The following is a 21,153-nucleotide window of genomic DNA, read 5'->3' as shown; positions in this document are numbered from 1 at the left end:
ACCTATCTGCATTTTTCTTACTAGAATGCATTTATATATGTTATTTCCACTAATATATGCATTTTGTGCTTAATTTACCTTAGTATATGCATTTTCATAAAGATTTCTTCATTGATTTTTTTAGAAAAGTACACATTTTGAAGGAAAGCTGTGTTTTAGTTTGCATATCGTTTCAGAAAGCCCAAATTAGGTAAGTTCACCATAAAATATGAACTGAATTGAGTTTATTCCCCATTGTACCCCTAAAGCCAATATTCCCAATGGTGTACTAAAAGTAGCGCTTGTATATACAGCTGCCTTTGTATATACACTTATCTGGAAATTATACTTCTTTGATCATAGTAAAAGGTAAAAGTAAAGGATCCCTGGATGGTTAAGTCCAGTCAAAGGCAACTACTGGGCGCGGCACTCATCTCGCTTCAGGCTGAGGGAGCCGGTGTTTGTCCACAGACAGCTTCCACAGACAGGTCATGCGACCAGCATGATTAAACCGCTTCTGGCACAATGGAACACCGTGACAGAAACCAGAGCGCATGGAAACGCCGTTTACCTTTGATCATAGTAAACATGCATAGAATAATGTTGCCAGCCATTATATCCATGTGTTCCTCTTAATAAGAAATATCCTGAACTTGGGTGTTTTCAATTCCTAATTCCACCTTTTCTTGTTGGATTTCCTAAGTATCTTCCCAACTTCTTAATATTTCAGAAACAGGCAGGATTTTGACAAATCCAGAATGACCCCCACAATGCCAAAATTGAAAGCATCTTATGCGTTTTGATGGAGCCATAAATACCCATGTCATCTTTATGTGTTCCCTTGCAACAAGCTCTTCCCATCATTCACTGACAGTTTGTAAGGTCTTACAGAGAGGGAGAACAAGAAAAAGAAAAGAGAAAGAATGTTGATAATTTAAGACATATTACCTGATGCACTTAGACATCTTCCATGCAATAGTAACAACAAAGTAAAGATCACCAAGGAATCCATTTTCGCCAAATTGGTTTCTAGGTTGATTAGACATGCACCAGAATATATAGAAATAAGATCTGAAAGGAGGTGTGCCATGCAATTTGATATATTTACTTTATCTCTTGTTAGAGGAAGTAGTTTAGGTGGTTTTATGCTGGTAAGGGATTGCTTACAGTAATGGTACTCTTTGTTGTTCTAAGTTTTTAAAAATTAGTTTCCTGGTCCAGAGATGCAGAATGCTTTGTTCAATTCTGATAACAAAAATATAATAATCACTTGGATCGAATGCAATGCAAATATTGGCAGAATGTATTACTTTCATGAAACCTTACTGTGGTCCCTTATTGGTGTTGGCATGTGACACGCAAAATGCCTTTGATAGACTCTGATGGGAGTTATTGTACAGCACAGTGCAACTGCATCTACTATTACAATACCTATGGTTCATACATTATTATGTAGAATTCCATATCCTTTGGTTCATTGGTATTGGTTAGTGGAGAGTTTAATTTGCTGTTAAACACACTCTAATTACTGTTGCTAGGGACGCGGGTGGCGCTGTGGGTAAAAGCCTCAGCGCCTAGGGCTTGCCGATCGAAAGGTCGGCGGTTCGAATCCCCGTGGCGGGGTGCGCTCCCGTTGTTCAGTCCTAGCGCCTGCCAACCTAGCAGTTCGAAAGCACTCCCGGGTGCAAGTAGATAAATAGGGACCGCTTACACTGGGAAGGTAAACGGCGTTTCCATGTGCGGCTCTGGCTCACCAGAGCAGCGATGTCACACTGGCCACGTGACCCGGAAGTGTCTCCAGACAGTGCTGGCCCCCGGCCTCTTGAGTGAGATGGGCGCACAACCCTGGAGTCTGTCAAGACTGGCCCGTACGGGCAGGGGTACCTTTACCTTAATTACTGTTGCTATATACATGAAAGGACTTGCCCAGGCAGGCACATTATGTAACCCATTTTGTTGTTGTTGTTGTTTAGTCGTTTAGTCGTGTCCGACTCTTCATGACCCCATGGACCAGAGCACGCCAGGCACTCCTGTTTTCGCACTCAGGGCTGATTTACTTAAGAATGGATACGTTTGATCTTCTTTCAGTCCATGGGACTCTCAAGAGTCTCCTCCAGGACCATAATTCAAAAGCATCAATTCTTCGGCAATCAGCCTTCTTTATGGTCCAGCTCTCACTACTGAGAAAACCATAGCTTTAACTATATGGACCTTTGTTGGCAAGGTGATGTCTCTGCTTTTTAAGATGCTGTCTAGGTTTGCCATCGCCTTTCTCCCAAGGAGCAGGCGTCTTTTAATTTCGTGACTGCTGTCACCATCTGTAGTGATCATGGAGCCCAAGAAAGTAAAATCTCTCACTGCCTCCATTTCTTCCCCTTCTGTTTGCCAGGAGGTGATGGGACCAGTGGCCATGATCTTCGTTTTTTTGATGTTGAGCTTCAGACCATATTTTGCGCTCTCCTCTTTCACCCTCATTAAACGTTCTCTAATTCCTCCTCACTTTCTGCCATCAAGTTTGTGTCATCTGCATATCTGAGGTTGTTGATATTTCTTCCGGCGATCTTAATTCTGGCTTGGGATTCATCCAGCCCAGCCTTTCGCATGATGAATTCTGCATATAAGTTAAATAAACAGGGAGACAATATACAGCCTTGTCGTACTCCTTTCCCAATTTTGAACCAATCAGTTGTTCCATATCCGGTTCTAACTGTAGCTTCTTGTCCCACATAGAGATTTCTCAGGAGACAGATGAGGTAGGAGCAAAATAATAACACTGTACAACAGTGGTTAGATAAAATTGTGCTAAATCTTTATTGACAACAGCAAGCAGGGTAAGGGTTGGTGTGGCATTTGGTCCCAAGATCACTTCAACATTCCACAAGACCCATGTTGATGGAATGGATCCACCAGGTTTCGACCACCCCAAACCTGTTCCATGGGAGTCAGCCAGTGTTGAACCTTGCCGTGGTGCAAGCCAAGCAAAGACTCCAGGGTACAGATTCCTGCTAAGCAAATACCTCAACACTGAACTTGGGAGCACTGTGGTTAATCCTCCCCTCAGGCCCCCTACGGGCCCCCCCATACTATGTTGATCTTACCCAATGCCATTTCTGCCTTCATGCAAACAACGTTCTTTGCCTAACAAAGAAAGTATGCCTAATATACTTTCACTGAAGGAAAAGTGGGGGAAACTGCCAGCCAAGTGCCAATCAGGTTGAGAAGGGAAAAAATACTTTCCAGCCCTGTCAATCAGTGACCCATAATTGCTCAGTGAAGGGTAACCCGAGGGTGGGAGGGTGGGAGGGTGGGAAGTTCTCAAGGCAAAATGGCCCTGAGTTCCAGGAGAAGCAGCCTTATACAGGCTTTCCCCTCCTCTTTGCAAGAGTTCATGGGGCAGTCCCCCCCCCCATGAGCCCACCACATAAACAATATACTGGGCAAAACCTTGCCCAGTATTTTGCTGCAATCTATGGAGCACAGCACCACTGGGCAAAAGTGTCTTGTGCTTACTGGGGACAGAACAAGGCATAAAAGGCACACAGAGAATCTGGATAATTACATAAGAAAAAATAAGCAAAATTCAGAGGGATATATATGAAGTAAAGTGGAATGAGTAGTGTGGTAACGTAACCATCCACCTGCCCTCTACCACTCGGCCACACTACCCCGTCCCAGCTCTCCGGCCAGACAGGATCCCTGAGCAGCCCAGGCAAGCGGGGGGGTCACGTCTCTATAAGACAGGACAAAATATACTGGTAGCTGCCACCACCCCTTTAACCCGGGGAACTCCAAGCCACAGCCCCAAGGGGAAAGGCTGAGCCTCAATTTAGTACTGGTTCCCCCAAACCCTGCAGCGTATAACTACAGGCAAAAATACATACAGTAGGCGTAACCAAACGTAAGGCAAGGATTAGCTAATTCCCAGAAAGGCACACAACTAAACAGTTTCTTTTCTTAAAAGATTTATTTTAAAAAAGAAGAACATAAGAACACATGCAGACTTGCAGGCACATCACTTGAGGGTTACAGAAACAAAATAAGAACATTGTAAAATATAACTAACTCTCTACTTACAGCACACACTTGTAGGTTAGGATAGAAAAAGTCTTTAAGTCCGTGGATGAAAAGAACAGCAATTCTCCATCACAATGGGATGTGATTGTCGGCTAATTAGGTGTAGCTTCTAGCCGGGCTCAGTGCGGATTTGCAAAGCGCATTTGACCATTCATTTCTCCAGTCTCTTATCCCCACTACACACGTGGGAACGGAACCCCAAGACCAATCATAACTTTTGATTATTTTCAAATTCACCAATGACTAACTTGCTGATTAATCAATCTAACACTTGGCAGCTGGAGCAATTAAGAACCCAGAGCCAGATCAAGGGGTATCCTCCCTTCCTTGATGGTATGCAGTTGTAGCCACTTAGGAGATAACATCAGTGAGAAAATGTGAATAGCGTAGGACCCAGGTGTTAGATCCTTCAGTAAATCAGTTCCTCTCCCACCATAACTGCTCCTTTTAGACGCCTGTTAGTCTAGGGTTAAAGCAACAGGATTCCTTTCCCAGGGTCCTTGTGGCTTGTTGGTGTCCCACAAGGCTTCACTTCCTTACTTGACCAAGGAATGGCTTTCAGAAATATACTAACTTTACTACAAGTAGAATTACTATATAATTCAGTTCCGAAAACAAACAAAGAGTCTTGTGGCAGCTTCAAGACTAATATATTATCATCAGGTACATGAAGTGTTAGTCCAAATTGCAGGTACAGTGGTACCTTGGTTTATGAACTTAATCCATTCTTAAACCAAGGCATGCTTTCCCATAGCAATGGGGGACTCAATTTACAAATGGAACACACTCAACAGGATGTGGAACATGTTCCAAGGCAAAGTTCACAAACCAAAACGCCTACTTCCTAGTTTGCAGTGTTCTTAATCCAAGTTGTTCATAAACTAAGCTGTTCTTAAACCAAGGTACCATTGCATATGTGCACATGGTTGGGGACTTCTAAACAGTGCAGTAGAAGATCCTGAAAATACAGTGAAATTGGGTAACACTTCAGAATGAATGGAATCAACTAATAATAAAAAATGATCAAGACTATTCTATGAGTTGACCACTTGCCATTAATGAATATAAAGGGTTGTATCCAATTCAGCCCTAAGGCAGGGTTCCATCAACATAAGGATTGCTGTTAGCACAATTAGCCCCCTTCTTCTTCCCCCATGTGTTCCCGAAATCTATTCTAGGGGTTCCTCCAATCCTCTGGGACAGATTTGGGGAAGGCTCAGGGGAAATCCCATTGCACTCACGCTGACAGGATGAGTTCGTAAAATACCACCCTATAGGTACTGAAGAAAACAAGGTGTGTGGAAGAGAAAGGATGCTTAGGTTTGCTTCTGTCATTCTCAAAGTTGCTTCAGACCGCAGATTATATCAGTTTCCGAAACTTGAAAGGAATTTAAACTGGATTGATTGACATTTTCATGTTGAAAAAGATCACATTGAAATTATTTGTTCCCACCAGAATTATGTGTAACAAAATTTTGTGTTGCATTTAGAAGCATAAAGCTATGCTATGGAATTTGAACTTCTGTTACCAGGAAGAAAAGTCAAAAGAATGTACTGGAGTATTTTCTTGTGTTTGCGTTGTGAATTTTGCTTGTCAAAATTATGTTAATAGTAAGGACATATCTGAGTTGCTTTGACAGCTATTGAACTGGGGACAATAACAATATTTGGAAATTGTCTTCAGTGTGCCTACAGAGTTCAAATTCATGCCAACAAAGTGCCTGAATTGTTGTTTTACAAATTTGAACGCTGAACCCATTTATCTAGGGCAGGAAACCCATTTATCTAGGGCAGAAACTCAGTACTAAGTGATGCAGAGCTATTAATGTGAATCTAAAGCAGTGTCTGGCTTTGGGTTTATAAACATCTGATCTAAAAACTTCATTTGTTTCTCCACTTCCAAAAATGACAGCCCCAGAATGACAGAGAAAAAGACAGACAAAAAGATGTTGGATAATCTCTCTAAACCATAATAGTTAAGAATTAAGTATATCTAGCCAGATGTACTATATTTCTGATCACAAGTGGCTGGTGATGGATCGTGCCACCAGCCTGTTGGCCAATTAGAGAGTGGTGGTGTGATTGTGGGGGCCTTTAAAAGGCAGTGTCGTGTTGTCAGGGCTTCATCTCGCTTCATGCCGCCAAACAGTGCGTCAGAGACCCACTTCTTTGTGGGGCTCATGTGGCGGTTCGGCCTTGGCTTATTATGATGTGGGGGAGGGAAGGGGAGGCCATCACCTGCCCCTCCAGGTACAAGGGTATTCCGTTAGAGAAATCTGTGGGTCTGGATCTTGTCCAAACTCCACTTGAGGGGCTAGAGCCATGCCAGGACCCTACAGGAACTCTGGGGTGAGCTTCAGTTGGTCACCATCGACAGACCTCCCTTTTCAGACTTCCTGAAGGAAGTCAGTTATAGTTATTGCCAATGCCTAAGCCAATACCACTTACATTTCTGTAATCAATGAAGTTGTGGCCTAAATTTTGCCCATTAACCTTTCAACTAAAATTCTGTGTCAATGTGTTTTTATTATTTCTAGGGGGGGGGTGCACCTGGGCCTTGTCGCGCAATTAGGTTGTGAGTATCAACATGTGCACTACAACACATCCTATGATGCAGTGTAGCAGTGAACAATGTGTGAATGCATGAAAATGTCATGTGCTTGAAAAGTGCATTGGATGTGTTTTAATTTGGGTGCAGATCCACCCTGAAAGTATGGTAATGCAAAGGTGAACTATCAGGAAATTATGGGCCAGATAACTTTTCTGTAGTAATGACACCTACCTCGAAGAGCATGAATTCATGTTTTCTGCTCGTATGGAATTAGTTGGAGGAAGTATGGCTTCTGTGTGGTTTGGAGCTGAGTAAGACAAACATAGTACAAGGGAGGAGACTGGAGCAATGCATTGAGAACAGGCTCCTGTTTAGTGGTGGTGGGAAAGTGGACCCCGAGACCATATAACACCGGTCCTGAAAGACCTACATTGGCTCCCAGTATGTATCTGAGCACAATTCGAAGTGTTGGTGCTGACCTTTAAAGCCCTAAACGGCCTCGGTCCAGTATACCTGAAGAAGCGTCTCCACCCCCATCGTTCTGCCCAGACACTGAGGTCCAGCTCCGAGGGCCTTTTGGCGGTTCCCTCACTGTGAGAAGTGAAGCTACAGGGAACCAGGCAGAGGGCCTTTTTGGTAGTGGCGCCCACCCTGTGGAATGCCCTCCCATCAGATGTCAAGGAAATAAACAACTAGGTGACTTTTAGAAGATATCTGTCTAGGGAAGTTTGTGATGAAGTTTTATCGTGTTTTTATATTCTGTTGGGAGCTTTATTATTATTATTATTATTAATAATAATAATTTTCTATTTTTTCAAGTCTTCAGTTCTGTTTACTACATTTCTACACCAGTTTGCAATTTTTAAAACAACAAATTCACCAACATTTTAGTGCAAATTGCTCCTACTGTACACATTTGTGGATGCAATTTTGCCTGAAATGGACATTTTCCCAAGGCCATTTCCCCACTTCACCCTAGTGTGCACATTACTGGACTGGAGAACTGCATTGCAAAATTCAAATGTGGACCAAACTTCACTGTTGTCCCTAGGCACTTCACGCCAATCATGTATTTCCTTTGAACCATACAAATAAATTTATGTTTGCTTGTGAGTCAATGAAGAAAAATGCACAATGGCAACTTGCAGGGATTTTATTGGAAAGTAGTTGGAAGCAAAATAAATTTGGCATAAATTTTCATTAAAGACTCTGACAAATCCTTCATGAAATATAGTCACTATTCACGTCTGACATATAAGGTTTCCAACTGTAATGTTTATGCATAGAAAGGTTATTATCATAACTGGTATACATAGGATCTGGGACTTTGATTTAAATGATATAACCATAGACAATAGAAGGGGAGGGAATTAAAAGGAGAATGAGATCCTTTCCGCAATGACATTAAGTAAAAGCAGCTGGGTATAACTAATGTTCTTGATCAGTATGAATATTAAATCCCAATATTTGGACTTAACTGAGTTCTTGCTTGTGCTAAAATGTAAATGTGTCTGTCTGTAGGTTTGTTAGATTATGAACCACTTTCTTAGAAGAAACTGATTACTTTTAGAAATAGAAACAGAGTTTTTGTGTGTGCAGAAAGTGCTTAATTTTTACATTGGTGATGCATTGGAATCAGTTGGTTTCAGTTTGCTGCTTATAAGAAAGCCAGATGGAGACCGTGGCTGCCAAAAGTACAGTAGTAAGAGTAAGTAGGATGCCAGCTTTATCCTTTTCTAGACTTGCGCTCTAAGCCAGTTCTGTAAATGAGAAACACAGTATAGAACAACTTGTTAATCCAATTATTCATCAGATTTCTGATCTGCCCTCCACCAAATGATCCCAGTAAAACATTCTATACAATTATCAACATATATGTCTGTTATTTTTGTAAGAGATGTCCTTCAATCACCTAGTTTAAGGACAACTTTGCCCCTGCATGTTCATCATGGGATGACAACTGCTGCTTTGAAGGCAAGAAGGTACCAGGTCCAGTTTCTGCTTTCTCCCAGTAGGGCTAGAGAAGAACTCTATCTAAAACCCTGAAATGTGACTGCCTGTTGCTCTAAGGAACTCTGAGCTAGACTGACCAACTGACTTTAAATATGACAACTTCCTACGTCCTTAAGATACAATGAACTTGCTCAGGTGTGATTCACTTCTCTCAGAGGAAACTATGGAGTTCTCATTGTGCCTATTATCTCAGACATAATTTTTCTCAAAACAATACTTTTCAACTACTAATCTGCAAGTCATCAGTTGATGAAGGTGCATGTAACTTACCTGAATGTTTAAGAGCTGTAATTTGCAATACCCAGTTTACTTCAATTGAACTGAATTTAGACCCCATTATTTAAGGGACAATATAACACAGGGAGACATATTTCCCACCCCCATTGTATTTGCATCTGAGGTAATAGTTAAAATGAGATCTTGAACCACATACAAACATTAATCTAAGGATGCAGAAGATCAATAAAGTCCAGAGTTGTATAGACCAGTATGTTATAGCGTCTTCCAAAGGATTTAGACTTCCACTTTCAGCCCTCTTAAAGATCTAGGGCCTTCCCAGGTCACAACATTCATGGACTCTACTCCGCATCCTTCTCTGCTGTTGATGCCTGGCTGTATTGTGTCCTTGAACTGCAACAATACATATTGATTGCCTGGAAGTGCAAGGTATGGGGATCCCAGTGCTGGGCAGGCACACAATAGCAAGAGTATCAAATTGGCTCTGCTGCACTGCACAGTGTGACAGCTCCAAGGTCCTCACACCCCTTCTACCCCCGGTAAGTGCTAGCAGCATGCTGTATTTGGAACCTGGAGAGCAGAGATGCCCAACCTACGTTGTCACATGGGCCACTACTGTCTGTGCGTCTGTATAGAAACATCTGACTTTTGTGGGGCTGTAATGTAACATACTACATAAATATAAGACTCAAATTCTTCACTCTGTCCACTTCTGCATCTGACTCTCTAGTCACTCCTGGCATAGAACTCCAAGAAAGTTGCCCATTAAGGAACGTGACCTTAACAGGGGAAGCCATGTAGAATGAGGTTTTATTGTGTGATGTTACTATGCTTTTGCCAAGCAAAATCGGAATATTGGTTTAAATACAGTTTAGCAAAATAGTAAAAAATTGTATTCTTTGGGCTACTTCAGAATATATGTTGAGAATCACCACTGTAACAAGAAAAGGAATCATAAGTAAAAGTTACCCTGCTTTTTGTCTTCCTTAGCTTCTTTTTGAAGCTTGATTGGTCCTACAACCACATCAACCTTCTCCTGAAGTTCATCTGCATCCCTCTTCTTTCTAGTTAAACATCCTTGGTAGCATCGGGATGAGTAATCATATGCCTTACACACTACTAGTTTGCACCGCAAATAAACTTCATTGTGATAGTTAAGAAACTTAAAGGAGCTGAACATGAAACGAACTTCGTTTCTCCTTGGATTTCCCAGATGTCTGAAGGTAGAGTCTCGTGGACATCTGAAAATAAAAGAACCAGGTTTGTTTAGATAATGACTTTAGAGGAATCCTTTACTTAGAATGCTAATAGGAGTCATTTCTGGAGTTCTGAAGCATGTTATCTCTGGAGATGAAGAACCATGTTGGGGAAGAATGGGAAGAAACTTCAGTAAGTGGGAGGTGGATTTCAGAGAGCAAAATAGAAGACAAATTCAGTGTATATGAAAGCAGTCTCTCAAGATACTAAAACTCAGGACCACCCAATGAAGATGAATGTTGGGGGGAAATCAAGACAAGGGAAAGTGCTTATTCACACAGCACAGCTGATAGTTAAACTTTGGAAGTCACCCCCACAAGATGCTGATGATGACTACCAACTTGGATGGGGATTAAACGAATTCATGGAGGTATGAGCACTGATGGATGTCCTTTGACCTCCACTGTTGAAGGCAGTTAAGTTTCTGAATGAGAGTTGCAGGGAATCTCATGTGGGGAGAGTGCTGTGACAATCAGGCCCTGTGTGCAGTCTTCTCAAAGGCATCTGGTTGACCACTGGAGAAAAAGATACTAGACTAGATGGACCTTTGGTCTGATCCAGCAGGGCTTATCATATATTCTTATGTTCTAAATGGGTAGGGGCAACTCCACAAGCCCAGTTGGAGAATGCAGTGGAAGTGGTACAGTGTCTGGAGGACGACAGTGGGATTATGGCTGTCAGTCAGAACAGATTTTTGAATGTTCTAAATAGATATAGTTTAATTTTCTTTGATAGAATTTAGTCTCAACCAAAAAAGACATCTAACAGGGACATCATGTGTATGCAACAAAAACAAAAACACTTTGCTCAGTCCAGTACAAAGTATACTTTTGCCTTGCTTTTGTATGAGAAAATTTGGATGATGACACAAAATAGCAGCAAACATCCATCTTTATTATTCCATTCAGTAGCAAATATTTTTAGGTAGCATAGTGGGTTCTTTCTAGATTTTCTTAAGAAGTATTATGTCAGAATTAAAATGTGTGCTAATGTTCAAGTTTGAGAGAATAGCAACTCCTCTTGTCCATAACAAAAATAAACATTTAAGTGCATTCCTATGCGTGCCTACTCAGAAATCCATTTGAGCTCTGTATGGTTTACTCTACATAATGTGAATAAGAGTGCATGTTTAGCCTTAAATCTGCTGCTTTATAAGCCAAAAGGCAAGTGTTTCTTCTAGGTTTGTATCTAAACATTTTTATCTAAAACATACTCACCCACTCCTCCATAAGTCATAGGTCAGAGTTGTGAAGTCACCAGAGTTTGGAGATGCTTCACATGTATCCAGAAATAGTACTAAGTTTGTATCAGAACTGTGGAGAGTAGCTTGGAGGTAGAGCGCTTGATTGAGTGACACAAAGTATGGAGAAGAGCGAACTTGATAGTTGAAAGACCGCGAATCAAAGAAGGCAAGTGTCACATTGTAACTGCCATGTCCTAGTTCAGTAATGTCAGTGGAATTACGAGCAACAAAAATTGTCTCTACAATAGCAGTCTTGTTCATTTCACACATGATGTGAAACTGAAAGTTACTATTTCTTGTAATGATATAACCAGAAGCTGATGTCTTGATTATGTTGGAATAGATGATGGTGTCATTATTTGCCTGCTAAAGGACAGGGGGAAACGAGATATGTCAACAATATGCATAAATCAGTAACCACCATTTATAAAACACCCTCTGTACTTAATCACTTTAAAATGTCCTGACATTCCAGACATACAATTATGAAAGTCACCTTGTATGTTCAGAAATTTTATTTTAATTTTTTTGGAAAAGGTAGGAGAAAAATAAGAAATGTAAGATACTTTAAGAAGCTGAGACTAGAAACACATATGTAGAAACAGGCAAAAATATTACAACATTTCTTCTTTTCTTTTTTTTAAAGGTAATTAATGTTGAGATGACACCTGACTTTCAACGTGTTGGATTTCTTTAAGAGTTTTTAAATTCTTTTTTCTTTCTTTTAAACTATGAGTTTTGTGCTCAAAAGAGAAGAAATTCGAGACAAAAAAAAATGGACTATACATATACACTTTTTAAAATGCAAAATATTCAAAGGGCCAGAATTAGCTGGCTTACTAAATTTGGGAGACAATTTCAGGAACATATGCTTCTTTCCTCCTCACATCACTTTATCTTTCTGGAGCAAATTCCCCACCCCTGCTTTTTCTATGATTAAGAGAAATGTCAGAATTTACCTGCAATACCGCCTGCTTTAAATGGTATGGCAAATTGCTGGCATTTTCTCTTTATCCTGGGCTCCGAAACTAATCTGGAATTGTAGTCTCAAATCCCAGTTAAGACTAACTTTAAGTAGTGATCACATGGCTCAAGGTCAATTCTGATATTTCTTCTAAACATAGTAAAAGAAAGAGGAGGAATCTGGATCCATGGCAGGGTAGAAAAGAAGCAGTGTGGATTTCCTAAAGGTTCCCAAAATATTAGTGTTTGCTGCACCAAAAGATAGAATACTTTCCCCATTTTTAAAACAGCGAGTTTACAAAGCTTACACAGATAATGGCAGAATGTAGATTTGGTTTTTAAAGCTCTTTTTCTTACCTGTCTTACTGTGCCACACCCACTGAATGGTATATTGAAGACCACGTAGTACTGTGTAATCTGAGGTGCGCAGAAAGAGTCTGAAGAATTCAGGTACAGACTCCATTCATTATAACCCAGCAACCGGAGATACGCTTTGCTGATGCGTGCAACCATGTATTCTCCAGAACATGAAAGGGCTAAACGATAGCACGTAGAAACAGCATTGAATTATGTAAAATGCAAACACACTTTTGTTAAATGTAGTTGCTGGATCTTGCATGGGGCCAGCCTCTTCCCACAAGTGTCTTGCATGGAGTTCCAGTTCAATCCAACCCCCCAACCCCATTATGCCATTCTGCAGCTGCATCCAAACCACCTGCTGACTTAATCTCCCTTAGAAAGTCCTCTCAGGATGTGTTTAATTGCATCAGAGAAGGGACAGAATTGAGCAGAATGCTCAAACTTTCCTCTGCCACTTGTTTCCCTCTTTTAGATGATTTTCCCATCTACTTAGTTTCACAGCCACTGTTGAAAGGTATCCCTGAGTCTCAAACACCGTGCGAAAGCGGAAAATTTCAGAAGAAAAGCAACTGGGCAGTGAAGGTTGATTTGTTCCCTTCCCTTCCATCCCTTCCTCTTTGCACATCCCCTCCTCCTAAAGCACTTTGCAAAGAAGAAGGGTTGCCTGTGACTTCCTTACCTGTGCCCACACTGTACCTGTGACAGAAGATTTATCTTAAACACAATTACATCTCCGTAAGCGTCAGACATTGTATTGAGATTAGTTAGGTAGATTGCATTTGACTCAGTGTTTGGAATGAACTAGTTTACGAAATTCACAGAATTCAAAATCTTTGAACTACACCTGAAAGCAGTTCCTATAATTGCAGGCTGAACTGAATGTGATTAAGTTTCAAGGCTTTGATTTGATTCCAAGCTTCTTACTCATTCTCCCCGATTTTCAAAAGTATATCTTATGGAGAACTTTGAACTTACTTCTGGATTTAACTGCTGTAGAACTTGTAGGAATAGCTGCAGAAACAAAAGCATGACTAAAGTGAAATTTATATGCATTTAAATTCTGCACAATCTAAAAGTGTAGGCATGAGGTTGACTTTGCCCCACAAAATTCTGAGAAGGGCAATATTTTCATCATACATGGTCAATTTAACATTAGGCTTTGGTTATAAACAAAGATAAAAATGGAAGCCATGATTTGAAAGAAGGAGCATCAATAAAAAAATTTGCCCTCAAATGCTGAGAGAATCAGACAAATAAGAAATAAAATGTACCTGTTGTATTAGGTCGTCCGGAAGCTGTGGATAAACAAATAATAAAAATATTCAGCCAGCATAAATATTAAGAAAAAGACCCTTGATGTACATAAAATAGTGACATCTGCTGGTTGATATTCTGCATCTATTTTGTTACAATCCAGCAGAACAGATTTCCAGTGCTGATTCTCTGTAAGGATAAAGGCACTGCAATGAATCCTGCCTCCTTCCATCCGCATGGCAACATAGGATCTTTCCTTGACCTGAGCAACTGACATTCATGCCTTGCTTTCCTGTTGAAACTGGAGGGATGTCACCACAACAGGTTATTTGCCTCTTTCTACAGCTTGCATATCCCTCTTGGGAGGAGCGGAGAATATTGCACAGATGCCCCTTTAAGGCTTTTTAATAAAAAATATATAGGTAATAATGCCAATAGGAAGCCGAAATGTGGCCACAGAATTTACCCAATAGACTTTATACCATTTCACCGTTCATTCGCCTTCCTGCAATGAGATCTCCACTGTTAGGAATATATTAGAAGACTAAATACAAAGGATCGGAAAGTTACCTGAGCAGATGACACCAGCGTCTTCATGATGACCACAATTGTGACTTCCCCAGCCCCGATGGGAGCACAGCTCCAGAGAAGGTTCATTCCCTCTGCAGTTTACATCATCCAGGAGAATCTGGCCAGAGCCATGGCCAAAACGGGCACTTCCTGGTGCTGACAAAGCCAATCCACATCCAAGCTTTCTGCAGACAACCTGTGCGTCATTTAAGTCCCAGCCATCATCACAGACTGTCCCCCAGCTTCCTCTGTAGTAGAGTTCCACGCGTCCTTCACACATGTTGTTCCCCCCGACCAGTCTCATGGGAACATCTTAGAACAAGAAAATATCATTCTTACATAGGCAAGACTTGTAAACTCAGGTTCTCCCCATCCCTAACCTAAGCATCAGACTCTACTGGCATCAGGATTTCAACATGTTGACTTTGTGCAGCTCATCAAGAGAGTAGTTGCTGTGGAGGCTTTTTGCATTCATAACTAATGAAACTTAACATATCTCCGCAGTTCTATATTGCCTTGAAAAAACAAATGCGTTCTATGTTAGGGGATTCCTTGCAATTGTGCAAAATATACTCCCCTCCCAAAAAGAAATGTTAATGTTACATTATTCCTGTCAGAACAAAACGTTCTCTGCTTGAACTTGCCAAGCATACTTTCCATGACCTTGAATGGAGCTGTGAACTGCTGTGGACCAAACACGTGTGTTTTGTAAAGGAAGCAACGTGAACCGGAACGAGTTCCTTTTGGGTCATGCTGAACTTAAACTTAAGCTGGTTCCTTTCTTAAAGGAAATTTCAACCATTTGATTTGACTCCAACGTTCTTGCTCATTCTCCCCAATTTTCACAGGCCTATCTTATGGTGAACACTGAAATTACCTCTGGGTGAAACTGTTGGTTCATTTGTAGGAACGATTTCTGCAGAAACAAACATGACAAAAGTGAGATATTTTGACATTTAAATTCTGCACCATCTAAAACTGTAGGCATGAGGTTTACTTCTGTACCGTCACTTGGGCCAAACCAATGACGAGCAGGTCAATATTACCACCATACATGGTGCAATGAGCCTGTTTAGCACTTTGTTCATTTCCAAAGATAAAAATGGAAGCTGTGATCTGGAAGAATCTACATCTTAAAAAAACTTTTCCTTAAATGTTGAATGAATTAGGCAAATAAGAAATAAAAGGTACCTGGTGTATGAGGTCCTACGGAAGCTGTGGATAAACAAATAATAAAAATACTCAGCTAGCATAAATATTAAGAAAAAAACCCTTGATGTGCATAAGATAGTGACATCTACTGGTTGATATTCTGCATCTATTTTGTTACAATCCAGCAGAACACATACCCAGAATAACCGCACGCAGTGCTGGTTCTCTGTAAGAATAAAGGCATTGCAATTAATCCTGCCTCCTTCCATCCGCATGGCAACATGGGATCTTTACTTGACCAGAGCAACTGATACTCACCACATGTCACCACAACAAGTTATTTGACTCTTTTTACAGAATGCACCTCCATCTTGGGAGGAGTGGAGAATATTGCATATTTAAATAAAAAATATATATGTAATAATGCCAATAGGAATGAGAAGCTGCATCCAAAGCCCCTGCTGACTCAATCTCCCTTTGAAAGTGCTCTCAGGAGTATTTAATTGCATCAGAGAAGGGACAGAACTGAGCAAAATGCTCAAACTATCCTCTGCCAGTTGTTCCCCCTCCTTTAGATGATTTCCCCATAAACCTGGTTTCACAGCCGCTTTTGAAAGGTATCCCTGAGTCTCAAACACTCTAAGGGAACAGAAAATTTCAGAAGAAGAGCAACTGGGCAGTGAAGGCTGAAGTGTTCCCATCCTTTCCCTTCCATCCCTTCCTCTTTGCACATCCCCTCCTCCTAAGGTACTTTGCAAAGAAGAAGGGTTGCCTGTGACTTCCTTACCTGTGTCCACCCTGTACATGTGACAGAAGATTTATCTTAAATACAATTACATCTCTGTAAGCGTCAGACATTTTATTCAGACTGGTTAGGTAGACTGCATTTGACTCAGTATTTAGAATGATCTAGTTCACGAAATTCACAGAATTCACAAATCTTTGAACTACACCTGAAAGCAGTTCCTATAATTGCAGGATGAACTGATTGTGATTAAGTTCATTTTGGGGGTAGAACATTAAGCGATTTTTAGTTCATCTTTAGGTTCATTCTTTCATTTGTCTTTTTTTAATTCTATATAATCTTTTTGCCTCCAAACTTAAGTATTATATTTTAGTCTTCTTAAGTAGATATTATACAGGAGCAAGTTATAACATTCTGGATGCTGAAAACAAACTGGAAAGGATATTTGGGATGTACTAGAACTGAACCGTGAACTGAACATGACCTAAATGGCTAAAAGAGGTAAACTTGAACTGAACTAGTTCCTTTTTAAAACAAACTTTCAAGGCTTTGATTTCATTCCGAGCTTCTTACTCATTCTCCCCGATTTTCAAAAGTATATCTTATGGAGAACTTTGAACTTACTTCTGGATATAAGTTCTGTGGGACTTGTAGGAAGAGCTGCAGAAACAAAAGCATGACTAAAGTGAAATCTATACGCATTTAAATTCTGCACAATCTAAAAGTGTAGGCATGAGGTTGAATTTGCCCCACCAATTCTGAGAAGGGCAATATTTTCATCATACATGATCAGTTTAACATTAGGCTTTGGTTATAAACAAAGATAAAAATGGAAGCCATGATTTGAAAGAAGGAGCATCAATAAAAAGTTGCCCTCAAATGCTGAGAGAATCAGCAGACAAATAAGAAATAAAATGTACCTGTTGTGTTAGGTCGTCCGGAAGCTGTGGATAAACAAATAATAAAAATATTCAGCCAGCATAAATATTAAGAAAAAGACCCTTGATGTACATAAAATAGTGACATCTGCTGGTTGATATTCTGCATCTATTTTGTTACAATCCAGCAGAACAGATTTCCAGTGCTGATTCTCTGTAAGGATAAAGGCACTGCAATGAATCCTGCCTCCTTCCATCCGCATGGCAACATAGGATCTTTCCTTGACCTGAGCAACTGACATTCATGCCTTGCTTTCCTGTTGAAACTGGAGGGATGTCACCACAACAGGTTATTTGCCTCTTTCTACAGAATTCACCTGCATCTTGGGAGGAGTGGAGAATATTGCACAGATGCCCCTTTAAGGCTTTTTAATAAAAAATATATAGGTAATAATGCCAATAGGAAGCCGAAATGTGGCCACAGAATTTACCCAATAGACTTTATACCATTTCACCATTCATTCGCCTTCCTGCAATGAGATCTCCACTGTTAGGAATATATTAGAAGACTAAATACAAAGGATCGGAAAGTTACCTGAGCAGATGACACCAGCGTCTTCATGATGACCACAATTGTGACTTCCCCAGCCCCGATGGGAGCACAGCTCCAGAGAAGGTTCATTCCCTCTGCAGTTTACATCATCCAGGAGAATCTGGCCAGAGCCATGGCCAAAACGGGCACTTCCTGGTGCTGACAAAGCCAATCCACATCCAAGCTTTCTGCAGACAACCTGCGCGTCATTTAAGTCCCAGCCATCATCACAGACTGTCCCCCAGCTTCCTCTGTAGTAGAGTTCCACGCGTCCTTCACACATGTTGTTCCCCCCGACCAGTCTCATGGGAACATCTTAGAACAAGAAAATATCATTCTTACAGAGGCAAGACTTGTAAACTCAGGTTCTCCCGATCCCTAACCTAAGCATCAGACTCTACTGGCATCAGGATTTCAACATGTTGACTTTGTGCAGCTCATCAAGAGAGTAGTTGCTGTGGAGGCCTTTTGCATTCATAACTAATGAAACTTATTTCCCCACTTCTATATTGCCTTGAAAGAAACAAATGTGTTGTATGTTAGGGGATTCCTTGCAATTGTGCAAAATATACACCCCTCCCAAAAAGAAATGTTAATGTTACATTATTCCTGTCAGAACAAAAAGTTCTCTGCTTGAACATGCCAAGCATACTTTCCATGACCTTGAATGGAGCTGTGAACTGCAGTGGTCCGAACACGTGTGTTTTGTAAAGGAAGCAACGTGAACCGGAACGAGTTCCTTTTGGGTCATGCGGAAATTAAACTTCAGCTGGTTCCTTTCTTAAAGGAAATTTCAACCATTTGATTTGACTCCAACGTTCTTGCTCATTCTCCCCAATTTTCACAGGCCTATCTTACGACAAACACTGAACTTAACTCTGGGTGAAACTGTTGGTTCATTTGTAGGAACGTCTTCTGCAGAAACAAACATGACAAAAGGGAGATCTTTTGGCATTTAAATTCTGCACCATCTAAAACTGTGGGCATGAGATTGGCTTCTGTACTGTCACTTTGGACAAACCAAAGAGGAGCAGGTCAATATTACCATCATATATGGTCCAATGAGCCTGTTTAGCACTGGGCTTTGTTCATGTCCAAAGATATAAATGAAAGCCGTCATCTGGAAGAATCGACATCTTAAATCCCCCCCCCCCAAATGTTTTAGGAATTAGGCAAATAAGAAATAAAATGTACCTGTTGTATTAGGTCTTCCGGAAGCTGTGGATAAACAAATAATAAAAATATTCAGCCAAGATAAATATTGAGAAAAAGACCCTTGATGTACATAAAATAGTGACATCTACTGGTTGATATTCTGCATCTATTTTGTTACAATCCAACAGAACAGATGCCCAGAATAACTGCATGCAGTGCTGGTTCTCTGTAAGAGTAAAGGCACTGTAATTAATCCTGCCTCCTTCCATTTGCACGGCAACATAGGATCTTTCCTTGACCAGATCAACTGACGCCCATGTCTTGCTTTCCTGTTGAAACTGGAGGGATGTCACCACAACAAGTTATTTGCCTCTTTCTACAGAATGCATATCCATCTTGGGAGGAGTGGAGAATATTGCACAGATGCTCCTTTAAGGCGTTTAAATAAAAAATATATATGTAATAATGCCAATAGGAAGGAGAGCTGCATCCAAAGCCCCTGCTGACTCAATCTCCCTTTGAAAGTGCTCTCAGGAGTGTTTAATTGCATCAGAGAAGGCACAGAACTGAGCAGAATGCTCAAACTATCCTCTGCCAGTTGTTCCCCTCCTTTAGATGATTTTTCCATCTACTTGGTTTCACAGCCACTGTTGAAAGGTATCCCTGAGTCTCGAACACCGTAAAGGAGCGGAAAATTTCAGAAGAAAAGCAATTGGGCTGTGAAGGCTGAAGTGTTCCCTTCCCTTCCATCCCTTCCTCTTTGCACATCCCCTCCTCCTGAGGCACTTTGAACAGAAGAAGGGTTGCCTGTGACTTCCTTACCTGTGCCCACACTGTACCTGTGACAGAAGATTTATCTTAAACACAATTACATCTCTGCAAGTGTCAGACATTTTATTCAGACTAGTTAGGTAGACTAACTAGTCTGACTCAGTGTTTGGAATGATCTAGTTCACGGAATTCACAGAATTCAAAAATCTTTGAACTACACCTGAAAGCAGTTCCTATAATTGCAGGCTGAACTGAATGTGATTAAGTTCATTTTGGGGGTAGAACATCCAGCGATTTTTTGTTCATCTTTAGGTTCATTCTTTTATTTGTCTTTTTTTAATTTTATATATTCTTTTGGCTTCCAAACATAAGGATTATATTGAAGTCTTCTTAAGTAGATATTATACAGGAACAAGTTATAACATTCTGGATGCTGAAAACAAACTGGAAAGGGTATTTGGGATGTACTAGAACTGAACTGTGAACTGAACATGAACTAAACGGCTAAAAGAGGTAAACTTGAACTGAACTAGTTCCTTTTTAAAACAAACTTTCAAGGCTTTGATTTGATTCCGAGCTTCTTACTCATTCTCCCCGATTTTCAAAAGTATATCTTATGGAGAACTTTGAACTTACTTCTGGATATAACTTCTGTGGGACTTGTAGGAAGAGCTGCAGAAACAAAAGCATGACTAAAGTGAAATCTATACGCATTTAAATTCTGCACAATCTAAAAGTGTAGGCATGAGGTTGAATTTGCCCCACCAATTCTGAGAAGGGCAATATTTTCATCATACATGATCAGTTTAACATTAGGTTTTGTTTATAAACAAACATAAAAATGGAAGCCATGATTTGAAAGAAGGAGCATCAATAAAAAAATTGCCCTCAAATCCTGAGAGAATCAGACAAATAAGAAATAAAATGTACCTGTTGTGTTAGGTCGTCCGAAAGCTGTGGATAAACAAATAATAAAAATATTCAGCCAGCATAAATATTAAGAAAAAGACCCTTGATGTACATAAAATAGTGACATCTGCTGGTTGATATTCTGCATCTATTTTGTTACAATCCAGCAGAACAGATTTCCAGTGCTGATTCTCTGTAAGGATAAAGGCACTGCAATGAATCCTGCCTCCTTCCATCCGAATGGCAACATAGGATCTTTCCTTGACCAGAGCAACTGACATTCATGCCTTGCTTTCCTGTTGAAACTGGAGGGATGTCACCACAACAGGTTATTTGCCTCTTTCTACAGAATTCACCTGCATCTTGGGAGGAGTGGAGAATATTGCACAGATGCCCCTTTAAGGCTTTTTAATAAAAAATATATAGGTAATAATAATAATAATAAGAAGA

General features: G+C 40.4%; 1 protein-coding gene across 1 annotated transcript in view; it reads right to left on the bottom strand.

The window, feature by feature from the left end:
- LOC310677864 (scavenger receptor cysteine-rich domain-containing protein DMBT1-like) overlaps positions 1-21,153 on the bottom strand; it is a 53,359-nt gene that overhangs the window by 17,407 nt on the left and 14,799 nt on the right. The window contains exons 19-30 of the mRNA XM_083441046.1: positions 19,063-19,086; positions 17,872-18,183; positions 17,319-17,342; positions 17,023-17,058; positions 15,693-15,716; positions 15,379-15,417; positions 14,502-14,813; positions 13,949-13,972; positions 13,653-13,688; positions 12,675-12,853; positions 11,329-11,720; positions 9,824-10,095 (exon numbers count right to left, since the gene is read on the bottom strand). Of these exons, the coding sequence (XP_083297172.1) occupies positions 9,824-10,095; positions 11,329-11,720; positions 12,675-12,853; positions 13,653-13,688; positions 13,949-13,972; positions 14,502-14,813; positions 15,379-15,417; positions 15,693-15,716; positions 17,023-17,058; positions 17,319-17,342; positions 17,872-18,183; positions 19,063-19,086 (1,674 nt within the window). The remainder of the gene's footprint in view (positions 1-9,823; positions 10,096-11,328; positions 11,721-12,674; positions 12,854-13,652; positions 13,689-13,948; positions 13,973-14,501; positions 14,814-15,378; positions 15,418-15,692; positions 15,717-17,022; positions 17,059-17,318; positions 17,343-17,871; positions 18,184-19,062; positions 19,087-21,153) is intronic.

This window comes from Podarcis tiliguerta (assembly GCF_965153285.1).
Source record: "Podarcis tiliguerta genome assembly, chromosome: 5".
Classification (NCBI taxonomy): domain Eukaryota; kingdom Metazoa; phylum Chordata; class Lepidosauria; order Squamata; family Lacertidae; genus Podarcis; species Podarcis tiliguerta.
This window is presented reverse-complemented; position numbering and strand designations above follow the sequence as displayed.